We start from the raw sequence: 14,234 nt of genomic DNA on the forward strand, positions 1-14,234 counted from the left end.
AGCACTGTTTTGCGTCTGAACAACAGGACACTTTTGTTTCTGAATGAATCAAACATATAAATGATTCAGTTCAAACACAAAGACTCAGTGACTTGCTACGTCTACTGGCGGTTTTAATTTCACATTTAAGGTACCTTTTCATTTTTTAAATAATGGTAAATAACAGTATTCAATGTTTTATGTTTAAAATATCAAAACATTATTTATGCATTAGTAACTGCAGGTTAAAGTGTTTCATGTCCCTCAGAGCGTCATTAAACAGCGTGACACTTCTAATGCAGCTTCTGTTTCCTCTGCATTGCAAAGATACCTTTTCTTGATACTGATTTAATTTGCTTGGTAACAACCCAAATGCAAGAATTTTCTTTTCAATATTCTAAATATTTTCAACATTTTCCATGTCTACGGAAACTATAAAAAGTAATTTCTTAAATTATAATTTTTGTTTTGATTAAATCTATATTTTTTTGTTTGGATCAAAAATAGAATTCAAATTAATTGACTTTCTTCAACAAGAAAAATATACTTTGTGCCAAGTTTTATAAAATAGTTTTCATAGACATAGAAAATATTGTTTAGGGCAAGTTATTTATTTTTCATTGGCTCAAGTTATAAAATAAAGATGTGAATCATTACCCTAAGTTTTTTTTAATTGGATGAATGAAACATTTTTTTCAGCGTTGATGGAAATGATTAATCTCTATCACTGCTGTGAACTGACCACACAGAATATGAAGAATATCAAAACATTCAGCAGTCAGCTGTCCACTGTAGTCCTTAAGATATCAGCACAATAACACACTCAGAAGAATATCGTCTAATTATCGTTATACTGTAGATAAAATACCAGAAGAGAGGTTTTTTTTTTTAAATATTGCACACCCCTAATTTATGTTATTTAATTTATATAATAATTCATTGATAATAATTGTTTAAATTAATATAATAAGTAATACTTTTGACTCATCCATTTTCTTAACAATAGTTTAAAGGCTGAAATGTAAAGTTTATCTTTTTATGCATCTGAACTGTAAATTCTGCTTTTTACAGTCATTTTACAGTTTAATATGGTGCTTTAGACATTGCCCTGCACTGCTCATATGGTATTCATTTTATTTGTGCAGGTCTTAAAAAAGTCTTAAATTTGAGTTCATTAAGTCAGATAATGAGAAAGAACCGAATAGCCTCTCACAGCTATGCTGATGATACCCAGATTTACCAAGCCTTATCTCCAAATGACTACAGCCCCACTGACTCCCTCTGCCAATGTATTGATGAAATTAATAGTTGGATGTGCCAGAACTTTCTTCAGTTAAACAAGGAAAAAACTGAAGTTATTTCATTTGGAAACAAAGATGAAGTTCTCAAGGTGAACGCATACCTTGACTCTAGGGATCAAATAACTAAAAATCAAGTCAGGAATCTTGGTGTGATTCTGGAGACAGACCTTAGTTTCAGTAGTCATGTCAAAGCAGTAACTAAATCAGCATACTATCATCTCAAAAACCATTACAAGAATTAGATGTTTTGTTTCCAGTCAAGACTTGGAGAAACTTGTTCATGTCTTTATCACCAGCAGGGTGGACTACAGTAATGCTCTCCTCACCGGCCTTCACAAGAAGACCATTAGACAGCTGCAGCTCATCCAGAACGCTGCTGCCAGGATTCTGACTAAAACCAGAAAATCTGAGCATATCACACCAGTCCTCAGGTCCTTACACTGGCTTCCAGTTACATTTAGGACTGATTTTAAAGTACTTTTACTCGTTTATAAATCACTCAATGATCTAGGACCGAAATATATTGCAGATATGTTCACTGAATATAAACCTAACAGACCACTTAGATCATTAGGATCGAGTCAGTTAGAAATACCAAGGGTTCACACAAAACAAGGGGAGTCCGCCTTTAGTTACTATGCCGCCCGCAGTTGGTCATCAGCTTCCAGAAGAGATCAGATGTGCTAAAACATTAGTCACATTTAAATCTAGACTCAAAACTCATCTGTTTAGCTGTGCATTTATTGAATGAGCACTGTGCGATGTCTGAACTCAGGAGTGTCAAACAGTTCCTGGAGGCCCTGCTCCAACACACATACCATGTAGTATACCATGAGTTTGACACCCCGTCTTAACTGATTGCACTTTATTTTATGTATAATCATTTTCTATTTTTAACTGTCTTAAATCCTTTTTAAATCAATTTCAAAGTTTTTAAATTGCTTGTTTTATTTTTGTGATCTTTTTTATGATTATTTTACTTACTTTTAAGTAAAGCACTTTGAATTACCATTGCGTATGAAATGTGCTGTATAAATAAACTTGCCTTGCCTGAAAAAATCCTGCAGAAGCCTGGAATATAATGAGGCCAGACGAAAGCGGTCCACAGCCAGCTCGATTCAGATCACTTTGAGACATTCATGAACCGATTCTCGTGAACGATTCGTGATGAGTCGGACTTCAGTAGATTCGCGGAGCATGATGGCGGACGCACACAGCAGCAGTAACCTCGTCCCGGTCTTGTTCTCCTTCTCCGAGCTCTCGCGGCCCTCGTCCGTGCCCCTGGGCTCCGGGTCTGAAGTGCTCATCCAGAAGTTTCTGTCCATTTACGGACATCAGATCGACGTTCATCGTAAGCTGGTGCTTCAGTGTTTCTCGGAGGAATGGGGTCAGTACGTTGATTTACCGAAGGGCTTCACGGTGACCGAGAGATGTCGGCTGAGACTCGTGCCCCTGCAGATGCATGTAAGCTCAGTCCACACCCCCGGGTTAATCTCACCCTGGCTTTGTTTGCCGTGGAAATGTGTGTGAGTTGTTGCGGTGGCCATGAATCAGTGTCAAACTTCGGAAGAGCTTGGCGTTTCAGCACAACACTGACGCATCATGTGTCTGTCTGTGTCTCTTCTAAGCGTGTCGTCTGAAGCGCTACTTGTTGAGCAGTAAACCGAAAGTAAGATCTGCTTCAGGACACGAGTCATGCGGAAATCACAGGGATATAATGTATCAGTGCATGCATGAAAATGTATTCGGGCAGCTTCTCTCTTGACGTTTGTTGAAGTTCATGTTTCTGTTTCACTGATAAACACTGATACCATGTTTACATTCTCGAAACACATCGTACTGAAGATGTTTTACTTTCATTCACAGCTTGTTGTAGATATTATATGCCTACGTTTTATTCCTGATGATTTCATTCTCAGTCAGTGGTGAATCACCTTAATGAAAATGCTAAAATACAAAGATTTTATTAGATTATTTGATTAAACTGTGCTCACATTTATGGCTTTGTTGTTGTTTGCATTACAGTAATGAGAAATATGTGCGTTTTCTAAAAAATCAACATCTACTAGACGTAAATTACATTAAGCGCATACAGTATATTCACCCAGTCCTACTTCACCTCGGTCAGGAGTTATTATGATTATGAAATCTGGTTGCAGCACACACTTAAGAAGAAGCTCCACTCAAATCTTAGCACACACTACAAGATATTATTGTTATTATAGAGCGGTCTGGAGTAGACGTCACCGTTACGTCACTAGCAGCTGAAATAAGAGAAAAAATATGTTGTTGGATGTCAGAATGGGAATGCACTTTTATTTGATACTGTCGTCAAACACACCATTTGAAGCTGAACGCAGACGTTTAAATGGACAGACTATGCTTGAAGCTTTCTGTGATCACCCTACTTTTAAAGCATAGATTTGATTTAAACAATAGGTCTACATAATATTCACATAGGGGACGTAGCCCTACAGTTACAGGATGAAATACTTTTTAAACCTATAACATTTTACATATGTTACATAACTTTGAATTGTGAGAAAAAAAAATCAGAATTTTTAAATATAAACTCAAAACTGCCATTTTATTACTCCATAACACAATCACCAACACAAACTGATACTAAAAAACATAAATTTACAACCACCAGATAGGCTCCGCCCACAAAAAAACGAATGATGGGAAGACTAGACGAATCTCTGTTTCTTAAACTACACAACGAGGTTTCTTCTCATCTGTCCTGGTCGTGTCAGTGCTGCACAGATACTACACAACACAACACTGACGAGGTGCACACACTACTAAACATTCAGGGGAGAGCCGTTCCCGACCATCAGCTCACATAAATTATCATGAGAAATTACAGCGATTACAGGCCATTTCTTGATACATCAAATAAACAGTCATGTTCTTGCCAAAGCATTGTCCAAGACATTGTACGTTTAATTTGATCACCTTTTCTCCGTTTATACCATCTGCACTGTGATTGGCTGGATTAGTTCCACCTTGTCATCACATTACGAGATCACGTGGATATAATATCAAGCAGGTTTAAAAGTATCGTAGCGTCTGTGATAGCTCGAGACCGGTTCGGATCACGCTGACCTGCTCATACTTAATGAGCTTCGGCGAACACAACTAGCACCGATTTGATCGCGATCCAGTGGTTTTGTCGCAGACTCTGGAAACATGTCCACAACGGCAAAATCCAACCAAAAATCCTGTAGTGTGAGCCTATGAACAATCCCAGTGCCCTGTCATGTGTGATGATCGTCTTAAGCCTTCTACACACTGCACGGTCTTTGCGACCAAAGATATCCTTCGATAATTTTAATTCAGCATGATCATCTCACAGTGTGTTTGCTGCTGCGACCCATGTTTACTGACCAGCCAGTAAAAATGTGACATGAAATCAACGTGACACGGCTCTAAAACATAAAACTGCTCACCTCAAGCTCTTATCCCTTCCTCTTTCACCGCTTCCACACATAAAAACATACAGCTGTCAAGGTGTGATTGTTTCATTGCATCATGCTGTTTTTGTTTACCACGAGCGCATGCTGATGATGTTTTAATCTTCTATAGTAACGTGTGTCATCATCGTACAGTGTGCATGCATGTCGTACCTGAGTTTATCAGACGCATGCCACACGGTGTGATCTGATCTGCAGTGATCTTATAGGATTGCTAAAATCGTGCAGTGTGTAGAAGACATTAGACGTGTTACTGATCTCAGTGCTTTCTACAGCATAAAGGTTTATGAAGCGTTTCAGTGCTGATGGGACCGCAGGGTTTTTATTACACTGTCCTGTGAAAGCTGTGTCTTGTCCGGTTTCTTTACCACAGATCACGACGCTGGGAAACCTCTCGCCAGCCAGCACGGTCTTCTTCTGCTGTGACATGCAGGAGAGGTTCAGACCTGCCATCAAATACTTCGGGGACATCATCAGTGTGGGCCAGAGGCTGGTAATAATGCTGATCTTTCTGATGAAGTCAGTTTGGATATTATTCCTGATGTGCTGCAGGTCATACACAGATAGCACACGCACGTCTGCAGGAGGTCTGTTAAAGATTGCTTCATCTGCTGTGTACAAATATCTGATAGACGTTTTACATGCATTCTGAATCATAAACATCTTAAAGACACCTTCTGAATGTCTATTTGACATCTGATATGAAACATATCCTGTAGCCGTATAGCAGCTGAACAAACACTCTAAAAATACATCTTGCAGACATCAAACAGACGGCTCCGTGATGGTCATGTGTTATCAGGGTAGAGACGCATAGCAGCCGTCTGGTTTTGCCTTCAGTTCAGTGCTGTATGTATGTGTGTGTGTGTGTGTGTGTGTTGGCACAGCTGCAGGGGGCTCGTATTCTGGGGATCCCTGTCGTGGTGTCCGAGCAGTATCCTAAAGGTCTGGGCAGCACAGTGCAGGAAATGGATCTGACTGGGGCCAAATTAGTTTTTCCCAAAACCAAGTTCTCCATGGTGCTTCCGGAGGTGGAGGCGGCGCTGGCTGAGATCCCAGGAGTCCGCAGTGTGGTGCTCTTCGGAGTCGAGGTCAGTACCTGTGCTGATGATAATGATCGTGGGGTGCCCACGCTTCTTGAAAGTTTGTTTGGAATTATTCAGCCTTTAGGTACCGATGTCGGTGCCAGTTGGTACTAAAATGTAAAGAAATGTGACGATGGCAGCATTTACAGAAACACACAGGAGCGTTTGAACGCAGCGCCTATCAGCGGTTCCCTAATATCTGCGAACCCAGGCAACGTGATTAATATTCATGAACCCAGCAGCTCATCAGATATTAGGGCATTTTATCTAATTATTGGTAGTACTATTGGTAGTAGTATTATCTTATCAGTATTATTATCAGTTTTTTTTTTCTTTTCAAAAACACAGAATGACCAATAATGTCAGCCCAGCATTCTGTTGCTATGCATTCATAGGTTTTCATTCATACATGGTTACCTCATCTTAGTTCTAATGACTCGTCTCGTACAAAAAATGTTTGATTGGCTTACGATTCACTTCATTCAAAATAGATCACTTCATCTGAATTTCACATTTTACAGTTAATTCCATTTTTGAGTGCATTCCCATTGACTTGGCCATTTCTAATAGTGATATACCCAATACTGTTTACCTGAAAATGTTGACAGTCTGTTACCAATAAGATTTCTGTTGGGTTTACAGAAAAGTTATGTTGCCATATTAAATATAATCCTTGATGTATTATTGACGCCTTCATGAACACCACTTATACTGGAACATAGTTTCGATAGGTGCTTGATAGAAAATGGATAGTACTTGAAAGTTCATGAATATTTTGTTCAAAAGAGAGCAGGAACCCTGATTAATGGACTCTTTTGCGCAGTGGAGTTCTTCAGATTGAGTAACGCTTGTCTCCTGCAGACGCACGTGTGCATTCAGCAGACTGCTCTGGATCTGATCGGAAAAGGCTTTGAAGTGCACATTGTTGCTGACGCCACGTCCTCCAGAAGCATGATGGACCGGATGTTTGCACTCGAGGTGAGACAGAGATTCACTTCATAAGACAGCACTGATCCTGGAAAGTGAAGGCCAGCATATCAGATATGTAAATCTCAATTCTAAAGTGTTGACAACAGCATGAGCAACTGTGTTGTTCATAACGACTAGGGATGTAACGATGCACCGTGAGCTGGATGAAAATAGATACAAATCTGTTGAGATGTTAAACAAATCTTGATACATTTGGGGGTGGAGTTTATATGAATGCATCTCTGAGGGGAACTGACTGTCTTTAGAAAGGTTTAGACGGTGTTTTCTTTTCATCTCTCTGTATAATCATATTAAAGTAGTGTTTATAAGCGCAGCCCTGCTTTGTTGACAGCGGCTTCATGAGCACCACCTGTTCTGCTCTTTAGATGTTTTATGTAGCAAAATGTCACTAAGTTAAGGTCAGACCATTCTGTTTTTGCTTCAAATTGCAGCATGTATGCAGCATCTTTGTTTGGATCATGATTAAAACCCAGTGATTGGCTCTAACTGAATGGAAAGAGCTCAGCAAAGCTAGGCAAATTAAAGAGATGTCTTTTATTTGTGTTTAAAATTTCATATTTCAATTTCACAAAGAAATGTGCAGCATTTTGTTTAAGCAATAATAGGACATCTTTTCATTTAAAATTTATCTTAAATCTCTTTCTTTCTCTGTGGGTCTCTGGAATTGTCAGTCAGCTGTCAACAAAGCAGACTTCATTTCTGCTTTTTCTTTACAATCCACACTCAGCATCTTGGGCTTGACTGAGACCTGAATTTGTCCAGAAGACTCAGCAACCCCAGCTGCTCTGTCTAAAAATTTATCTTTCTCTCACAGCCCCTGTCAGGTTGGCCAGGTGGGGGCATTGGTCTGCTCATTTCTAACAATTGGAAATACTCAACCCACTCTCCCCTATGCAATTATAACTCATTTGAATCTCATGTGATCACTGCAACAGCTCCTATAAAACTCCAGGTTGTGGTAATTTACTGCCCTCCTGGGCAAATTCTATCCACTTTCCTAGAGGAGCTGGATGGGCTGCTGTCCTCATTCCTGGAGGATGGCAGTCCACTTTTAGTCTTTTGCGACTTCAACATTCATCTGGACAAGCTTTATGCTACAGACTTCCATTCACTTGCTACCTGTGTGCCTACAACCCCTATACCGGTTACTTTTAGATGCAACCTACGCTCCCTTTCCCCCTCCCATCTTTCCTCCGTAGTATTCTCCTCTCTTCCCTCACCTACCCATCTCTCATCTCTGGATGTGAATGCAGCAACTGACACTTTATGCTCTACTTTAACCTCTTGTCTAGATGATATGTGTCCTCTCTCCTCCAGGCCAGCACGGGCTGCCCCTTCTAACTATATATAAATGCTCTGCATTTAACCCATCCAAAGTGCACACACACAGCAGTGAACACACACACACTGTGAACACACACCCGGAGCAGTGGGCAGCCATTGATGCTGCGGCGCCCGGGGAGCAGTTAGGGTTCGGTGCCTTGCTCAAGGGCAGAGAGAGCGCTGTACATTCACTCCCGGCACCTACAATTCCTGCCGGTCCAAGACTTGAACTCACAACCTTTGGATTACGAGTCCGACTCTCTAACCATTAGGCCACGACTTCCCAAAAAGTCCAATGTTCTTTGTGAGCATCGGACCAAACTCAGGGCAGCAGAGAGAAAATGGTGCAAATCAAAATATCCGTCTTTGCTTTCATCTTTCTCTGCTGAAGTCCAGACTGCCAAATCTTCATACTTCCACAACAAGATCAACAGCACCCCAGACACAGGACCTCAACCAATCACACCCACTACTAAAACTCCCATCTTCTCCTTCTGTCCCCTCACTGAGGCAGAAGTATCGAAACTTCTCATCTCCAGCCACCCTACAACATGCCCTCTAGACCCAATCCCCTCACACTCCTCCAAGCGATCTCTCCTACACTCTTACTAGCACTCACACACATTATCAACACATCTCTCCTCACAGACACCTTCACCACTGCATTCAAGCAGGCTCGGTAACCCCACTGCTCAAGAAACCTACACTAAACACTTCACTTACAGATAGCTATAGACCTGTCTCTCTCCTTCCATTCATAGCGAAAACCCTTGAAAGAGTTGTTTTCAACCAGGTATCATTGTTTCTCTCACAGAACAACAAACTGGATGCTAACCAGTCAGGTTTCAGGAGTGACCATTCAACTGAGACTGTGCTACTGTTAGTCACGGGAGCCCTGCGGATTGAAAAAGCTGATTCTGAATCATCAGTTCTTAAACTGCTGCATCTATCTGCTGCTTTTGACACTGTCAATCATCAGATCCTCCTGTCTGCTCTCATCACTGGGCATCACAGGGATTCTACTTCTCTGGTTTGAATCCTGTCTCACTGGTAGGTCTTTCAGGGTGGCTTGGGAAGGGGAGGTATCCAAAGCACATCAACTTCGGTCAGAAATCTTGGTGTAAGCTTTGATGACCAGCTGACCTTCAAAGACCACATTGCAAAGACTGCTCGATCTTGCAGGTTTGCATTGCACAACATCAGAAAGATCAGTCACTTTCTAACGGAGCATGCTGCACAACTTCTTGTCCAGGCCCTTGTCATTTCTAGGCTGGACTACTGCAATGCTCTTCTGGCTGGACTTCCATCAAGCACAATCAAACCTCTACAAATGATTCAGAATGCAGCAACACGACTGGTCTTCAACGAGCCCAAAAGAGCCGATGTTACACCTCTCTTTATCTCCTTGCACTGGCTACTGTTTGCGGCTCGAATCAAGTTCAAAACATTGATGCTTGCATATAGAACAGCCACAGGCTCAGCACCCGCCTACTTCCACTCACTACTACGAATCTACATCCCCTCCAGAAGTCAGAGATCCGCTAGTGAGCGACGCCTCGTGGTACCATCACAGAGAGGATCACAATCACTTTATAGAACATTCTCCTTCACCATTCCTGGCTGGTGGAATGATCTTCCCACCCCTATCCGGAATGCGCAATTTTCAAGTGACAGCTAAAAACTCATCTCTTTCAAAGCTATTTGACTTCATCATAAAAAAATGGTCTTTCTCTTTATTTATTCCTTCTCTTTCTAGCTTGTACTTACTTGAACAATGTCTAAAACTTGGTATTACAAGCACTTCCTGTGTCTGTGTGCCTCTTTAAGAAGAATCGCTTTATGTGCTCCCCAATTGTAAGTCTCTTTGGATAAAAGTGTCTGCAAAATGACTAAATGAAAATGTAAATACCTGTTTTCCAGTGATGCACCAAAGTCTGTGAACAGATGTTTAATCAGCCTTTCTGCGATGGCGAGGTCTCTTAGTCTATGCTGTTTTCAGTTGATGTGTTAACAAAACTTCACTAAACACGATGCCACCCAGTAATCACAATGAGCCTTGTGCGTTGTAACTTTTGATGTGAATCAAAGCCTTAGCTTTAAGATTCTGTCAGTTTTATAACAAAATTTTGTCAATAAATGTGGTTTTGATGCTCTTTAATGTGTCGTGACAGATCGCTGAATGGCTTCAGTTTCGATCTTCTCTTCCTCTTCACTGTTAGTTATAGCACAAATTTACTGAAATGAATCATGACTCATCTAATCACTCAATCAGCATTCATCCGCTGAAAGATGTCATTAATACAGCTTGTGTATTTTCCTCAGGGTGGACATTCAATGACCATTAACCTGTTAGTCAGCAAACAAAAAAAAATTAACTTTAGAAAGGAGCATTTTGATCGATATATGCACTCTATTACATATGTTGGTTGTGTGAAAATCTCTATGGTTGTAACAGGAACAGGGCTTGACATTAATGTGGATTTTCTGAATATATTTCTATAGCACCTTTCTAGAGCAATCATCATAATGTTCTTTACATCCAAGATAAGTGAAACAGAATCTTACTTGCCCGACCAGACAATTAACCTGAGGTGAGGATTGTGGAGAAATCAAAACAAATGATCACAACTGCACACAGAAGCAAAGTGCAGTAAAAATGTAGTTTTTTTTTAATTAATATAATAATAATACATGATATACAGTAGCCTAGTTAAGCAACATGACACGACCAAGAAAGTGCAGTTTTCCTTGAAAACCAGCATGATTGCAAATTTGACATTGATTTTATACAAGAGTTCAAACAAGTAGTTAAATATTAAGTGACTTACATTTTAGCATAATGTTGTCAGTTGACTGTTTTGGCTTGATTTGGTTAATGAAAATAGTTAAAAAAAAGATGGTAGCAGAACAGTCGCACATCTCTGAGCAACACAGCGCTGTTTCCTTACTGAATGATTCAGCGTTTCTGAATGAATCATTTGAGTCAGTGATTCATAAAGACATGCACTTGCTTCATTCTTAAATGAATCAGCGGACTGAACGAATCGTTTGAATGAAGCACTCAATGACTCACTCATTAAGATCTACTGGCGGTTTACTTTCATATTTAAAAGTATATTATCTTTGCATTTTTGTCCCCAACATTTCATATTTGTATATTAAAAAACTGATTTAAAACAGCAAGCTCATAACATTATGTACGCTGTTGTACTTCTGCAGTGTGAATGCTTCATTAAACTGTGTGTAAATGCATCTAAACACTTCAGCGCTTCTGTTTCTTCTGCAGGGAAAGAGCGGTTTTGTTCATTCTGATTTCAGCCCTATAGTGTCGTATTAGATGAAGTGAATTATTAATAAAATGGAAGAATTTGATATGAAAGATGATGCGTGCATTTAATAAGGTCAGGAAAAAACTGCCCTATGCAGTAACTTTAGTCATATAAAATGTAATTTCCAACAACGAAATTGTGGTCAGTGAAGATGCTGAGTGGATAGTCATTTTGGAAAACCACTAGCCACAGTGGCTACTGAGCAAAATAGTTAATGTCAAGCCCTGTATACAACCTACAGATACATATACAGTTATGAAATACAAAGAGCGAAAAGCAAACTAAAAAGATAATTGCAGCATTTGTTTTGTCACTGTATCCTCCACAAAGGATCTCTGGTCTGTGGGCAGTGAAGGCTGGCTAAGCTAACACTAGTGTGTGTTCTCTCTCTCAGCGGCTGGCGCGTGCGGGAATCATCGTCACCACCAGCGAGTCTGTTCTGCTGCAGCTCGTGGCTGATAAAGAGCACCCCAAGTTCAAAGAGATCCAGAACATCATTAAAGCCAGCGCTCCAGAGTCAGGCCTGCTCTCCAAGGTCTGATCGGCCTGGTCTTTCCCTCGGCGCACACACACACACACACACACACACACACACACACACACACACTGGAACAGGCCACCAGCAGGTGTTAGTACTGAAAGTGCTTAATTTACACTCATATAATCCAAAATGTATAGTTCAATGTCTGTTGTATCAGAGCAGATGATCCATGCGTCATAACTGAATCGTGTCTCTCTTCAGACGAGCAAAAGAGTTGAAATAAGGAAAAGTCTTCATGTTACGACAAACACTCGCTCTGAATGTATCGTGTACAGCTCGAGGATGTATAAATAACTTCCTTATCTATATTTAGTATGGTATGTTTTATATTTATATGCCCATGCACAACTAATACACATCAACAACAACCAGAGCATAACAATAAAGTAGAGTGCTCAGATCTTTATTTTCTTCTGTACTCGGTTACTCTATTTTAAACCTGTGTGGTATGAACATCAAACTACCTCTCATCTACACGTGCTGATTCCTGGTTACAGCTTGGCCAAGTTACTGAAATCAATAGAACTCTCAAATATTCTTATGTCACAAGAGCAACACCTTTACCAGAAAGTTCTTCAGTGGAAGCAGAATATTATTTCTTAAGACCTACTGTTACAGAGCCGTTTTCAAGAGTGAGAGCATCAGATTTGCAAACAGTTCTACATATTTCCTGAAAGTGACATGTTTGTGTAGACCCGTGGATTTGGTTTTAATTTATAGCTCAGACCCAATAGACTGCACTAGCTCTAAAGGTGGCAGAGAGGTTTCCTGAATTGTCATTTAAAGTTTGATTTATTGATGTTTCTTTTGTGTGTAAGTGTGTATTTATGTTGAAATCAGCCTCCATTGTGTTGTGTACATGTGTATTGGGAAAAAATGTGTATTTGGTGCCTATTGTTGAACAGTCACTACTGATTGTACTAAGCACAGATACAATTTCTTTCTTTCTTTTTGTGTGTCAAAGTTATTTTGTGCACTGCTGAGCATTATGGTTCCAAATCTGTTTTTGTATCTGCTCTATATTGATCTGATACGAATAAATGTCTATTAAAGTCCAAAAACAATTCGATTGTATAACTGCATATGGCCATTTGATTGACAGACAGTTTCAGAGGATTTTTTTGTATTGTAGTTTTAATGTTTCTGGAGTCAGTGGTAAAAAAAAAAATTTGGTTGTAATACTACCTTGTGGCTGATTTTCATTAATAATTAAGTAGTTAAAAAAAGAACTATATCACCACCACCTCTACACTATGTGAGATGGATGTGTGTGCGGCTGAGGTGGTGGGGGAATTTGGGGACATTCTGCCAATTTGGGGTTTCTACAATGTTTAGATCATCCACGCAGAGAGCTCAAGAACGACGGGCCCATTTCAATAAGGAGTTCAACCAACTCTGAGTTTAAACTTGAACTCTGAGTTGACACCCTGAGATGGGAAAGTTTTCGCTTTAAGAACAGCTGAACTGAGTTAGTTCAGTCAATCCACTCTGAGTCGGTTGACTCTGAGTTTAGCACGTGCACCAAGAGTGTGAGAAGACATGATCGGTGGAGCTCCGAAATTATTTGCCATGGCAACCGCTCCCGCCAAAAAGATGTCTGCATACTTCCAAGTCATTGCATAAGTTTAATTCTTAATCCTTGTTATAATATCAGAGGTGAAATCTAAATTATTGAATATTCATTTTCATGGTATCACAAGGCAAAAAAAAAAAAACGTAGCAGCATCTAAAAAAAATTACATATAAAAACAATTCAATCAAGGTACAGTTTTAAGCATAAAAGGTTCATGGGTGTAGGCATGACATTAAAAACATTTGACATTAAATATCATTCCATTTCTATTTCAATGCACAGCATGTTTAGTTTAGTCCACAGTCTATCGCTCTTTTCACATAGGCTAATTAAATGTTCTCATCCATCCTGTTACATTTCTTAATCAGAGCAACGAAATTAACACCTGACTTATACTCAGTCAACAGCAAGAAGAACCTGCACCAGCGTCGCTGACAGATGAAGAATTTTAGAATCCAAAAAGAAAAAGAATATCTGTTGCTTTTGTATTTGTAGAAAATAAAGACGAGCAAATAAATTGTGAATAATTTGTTTATTTAACAGCTGTGGTGGTGGTTACGGCATATATCTCGTACTACCCCTCCATCTGGCATCCATACAGTAATCTGATTCATTTTCAGAAGGTGTGATGATGGGA

At 39.8% G+C, this 14,234-nt stretch overlaps 1 protein-coding gene across 1 annotated transcript; it reads left to right on the plus strand.

Annotated features, from left to right (window-relative positions):
- The first annotated feature begins 2,407 nt into the window (after positions 1–2,407).
- Positions 2,408–12,319, plus strand: isoc1 (isochorismatase domain containing 1). The gene is made up of 5 exons (XM_042754172.1): positions 2,408–2,744; positions 5,130–5,249; positions 5,644–5,847; positions 6,703–6,819; positions 11,878–12,319. The coding sequence occupies exons 1-5, from the start codon at positions 2,448–2,450 to the stop codon at positions 12,022–12,024; spliced, it is 885 nt and encodes a 294-aa protein (XP_042610106.1). The 5' UTR covers positions 2,408–2,447; the 3' UTR covers positions 12,025–12,319.
- Positions 12,320–14,234: the final 1,915 nt, after the last annotated feature.

The sequence above is a fragment of the Cyprinus carpio genome, unplaced genomic scaffold (genome assembly GCF_018340385.1).
Source record: "Cyprinus carpio isolate SPL01 unplaced genomic scaffold, ASM1834038v1 S000006466, whole genome shotgun sequence".
NCBI classification, from domain to species: domain Eukaryota; kingdom Metazoa; phylum Chordata; class Actinopteri; order Cypriniformes; family Cyprinidae; genus Cyprinus; species Cyprinus carpio.

Coding starts and splice junctions, on each gene's coding strand:
- isoc1 (XM_042754172.1), top strand. CDS start 2,448: ATGAGTCGGACTTCAGTAGATTCGCGGAGCATGATGGCGGACGCACAC. Junction 5,250..5,643: donor TCAGTGTGGGCCAGAGGCTG/GTAATAATGCTG, acceptor GTGTTGGCACAG/CTGCAGGGGGCTCGTATTCT. Junction 5,848..6,702: donor TGGTGCTCTTCGGAGTCGAG/GTCAGTACCTGT, acceptor TGTCTCCTGCAG/ACGCACGTGTGCATTCAGCA.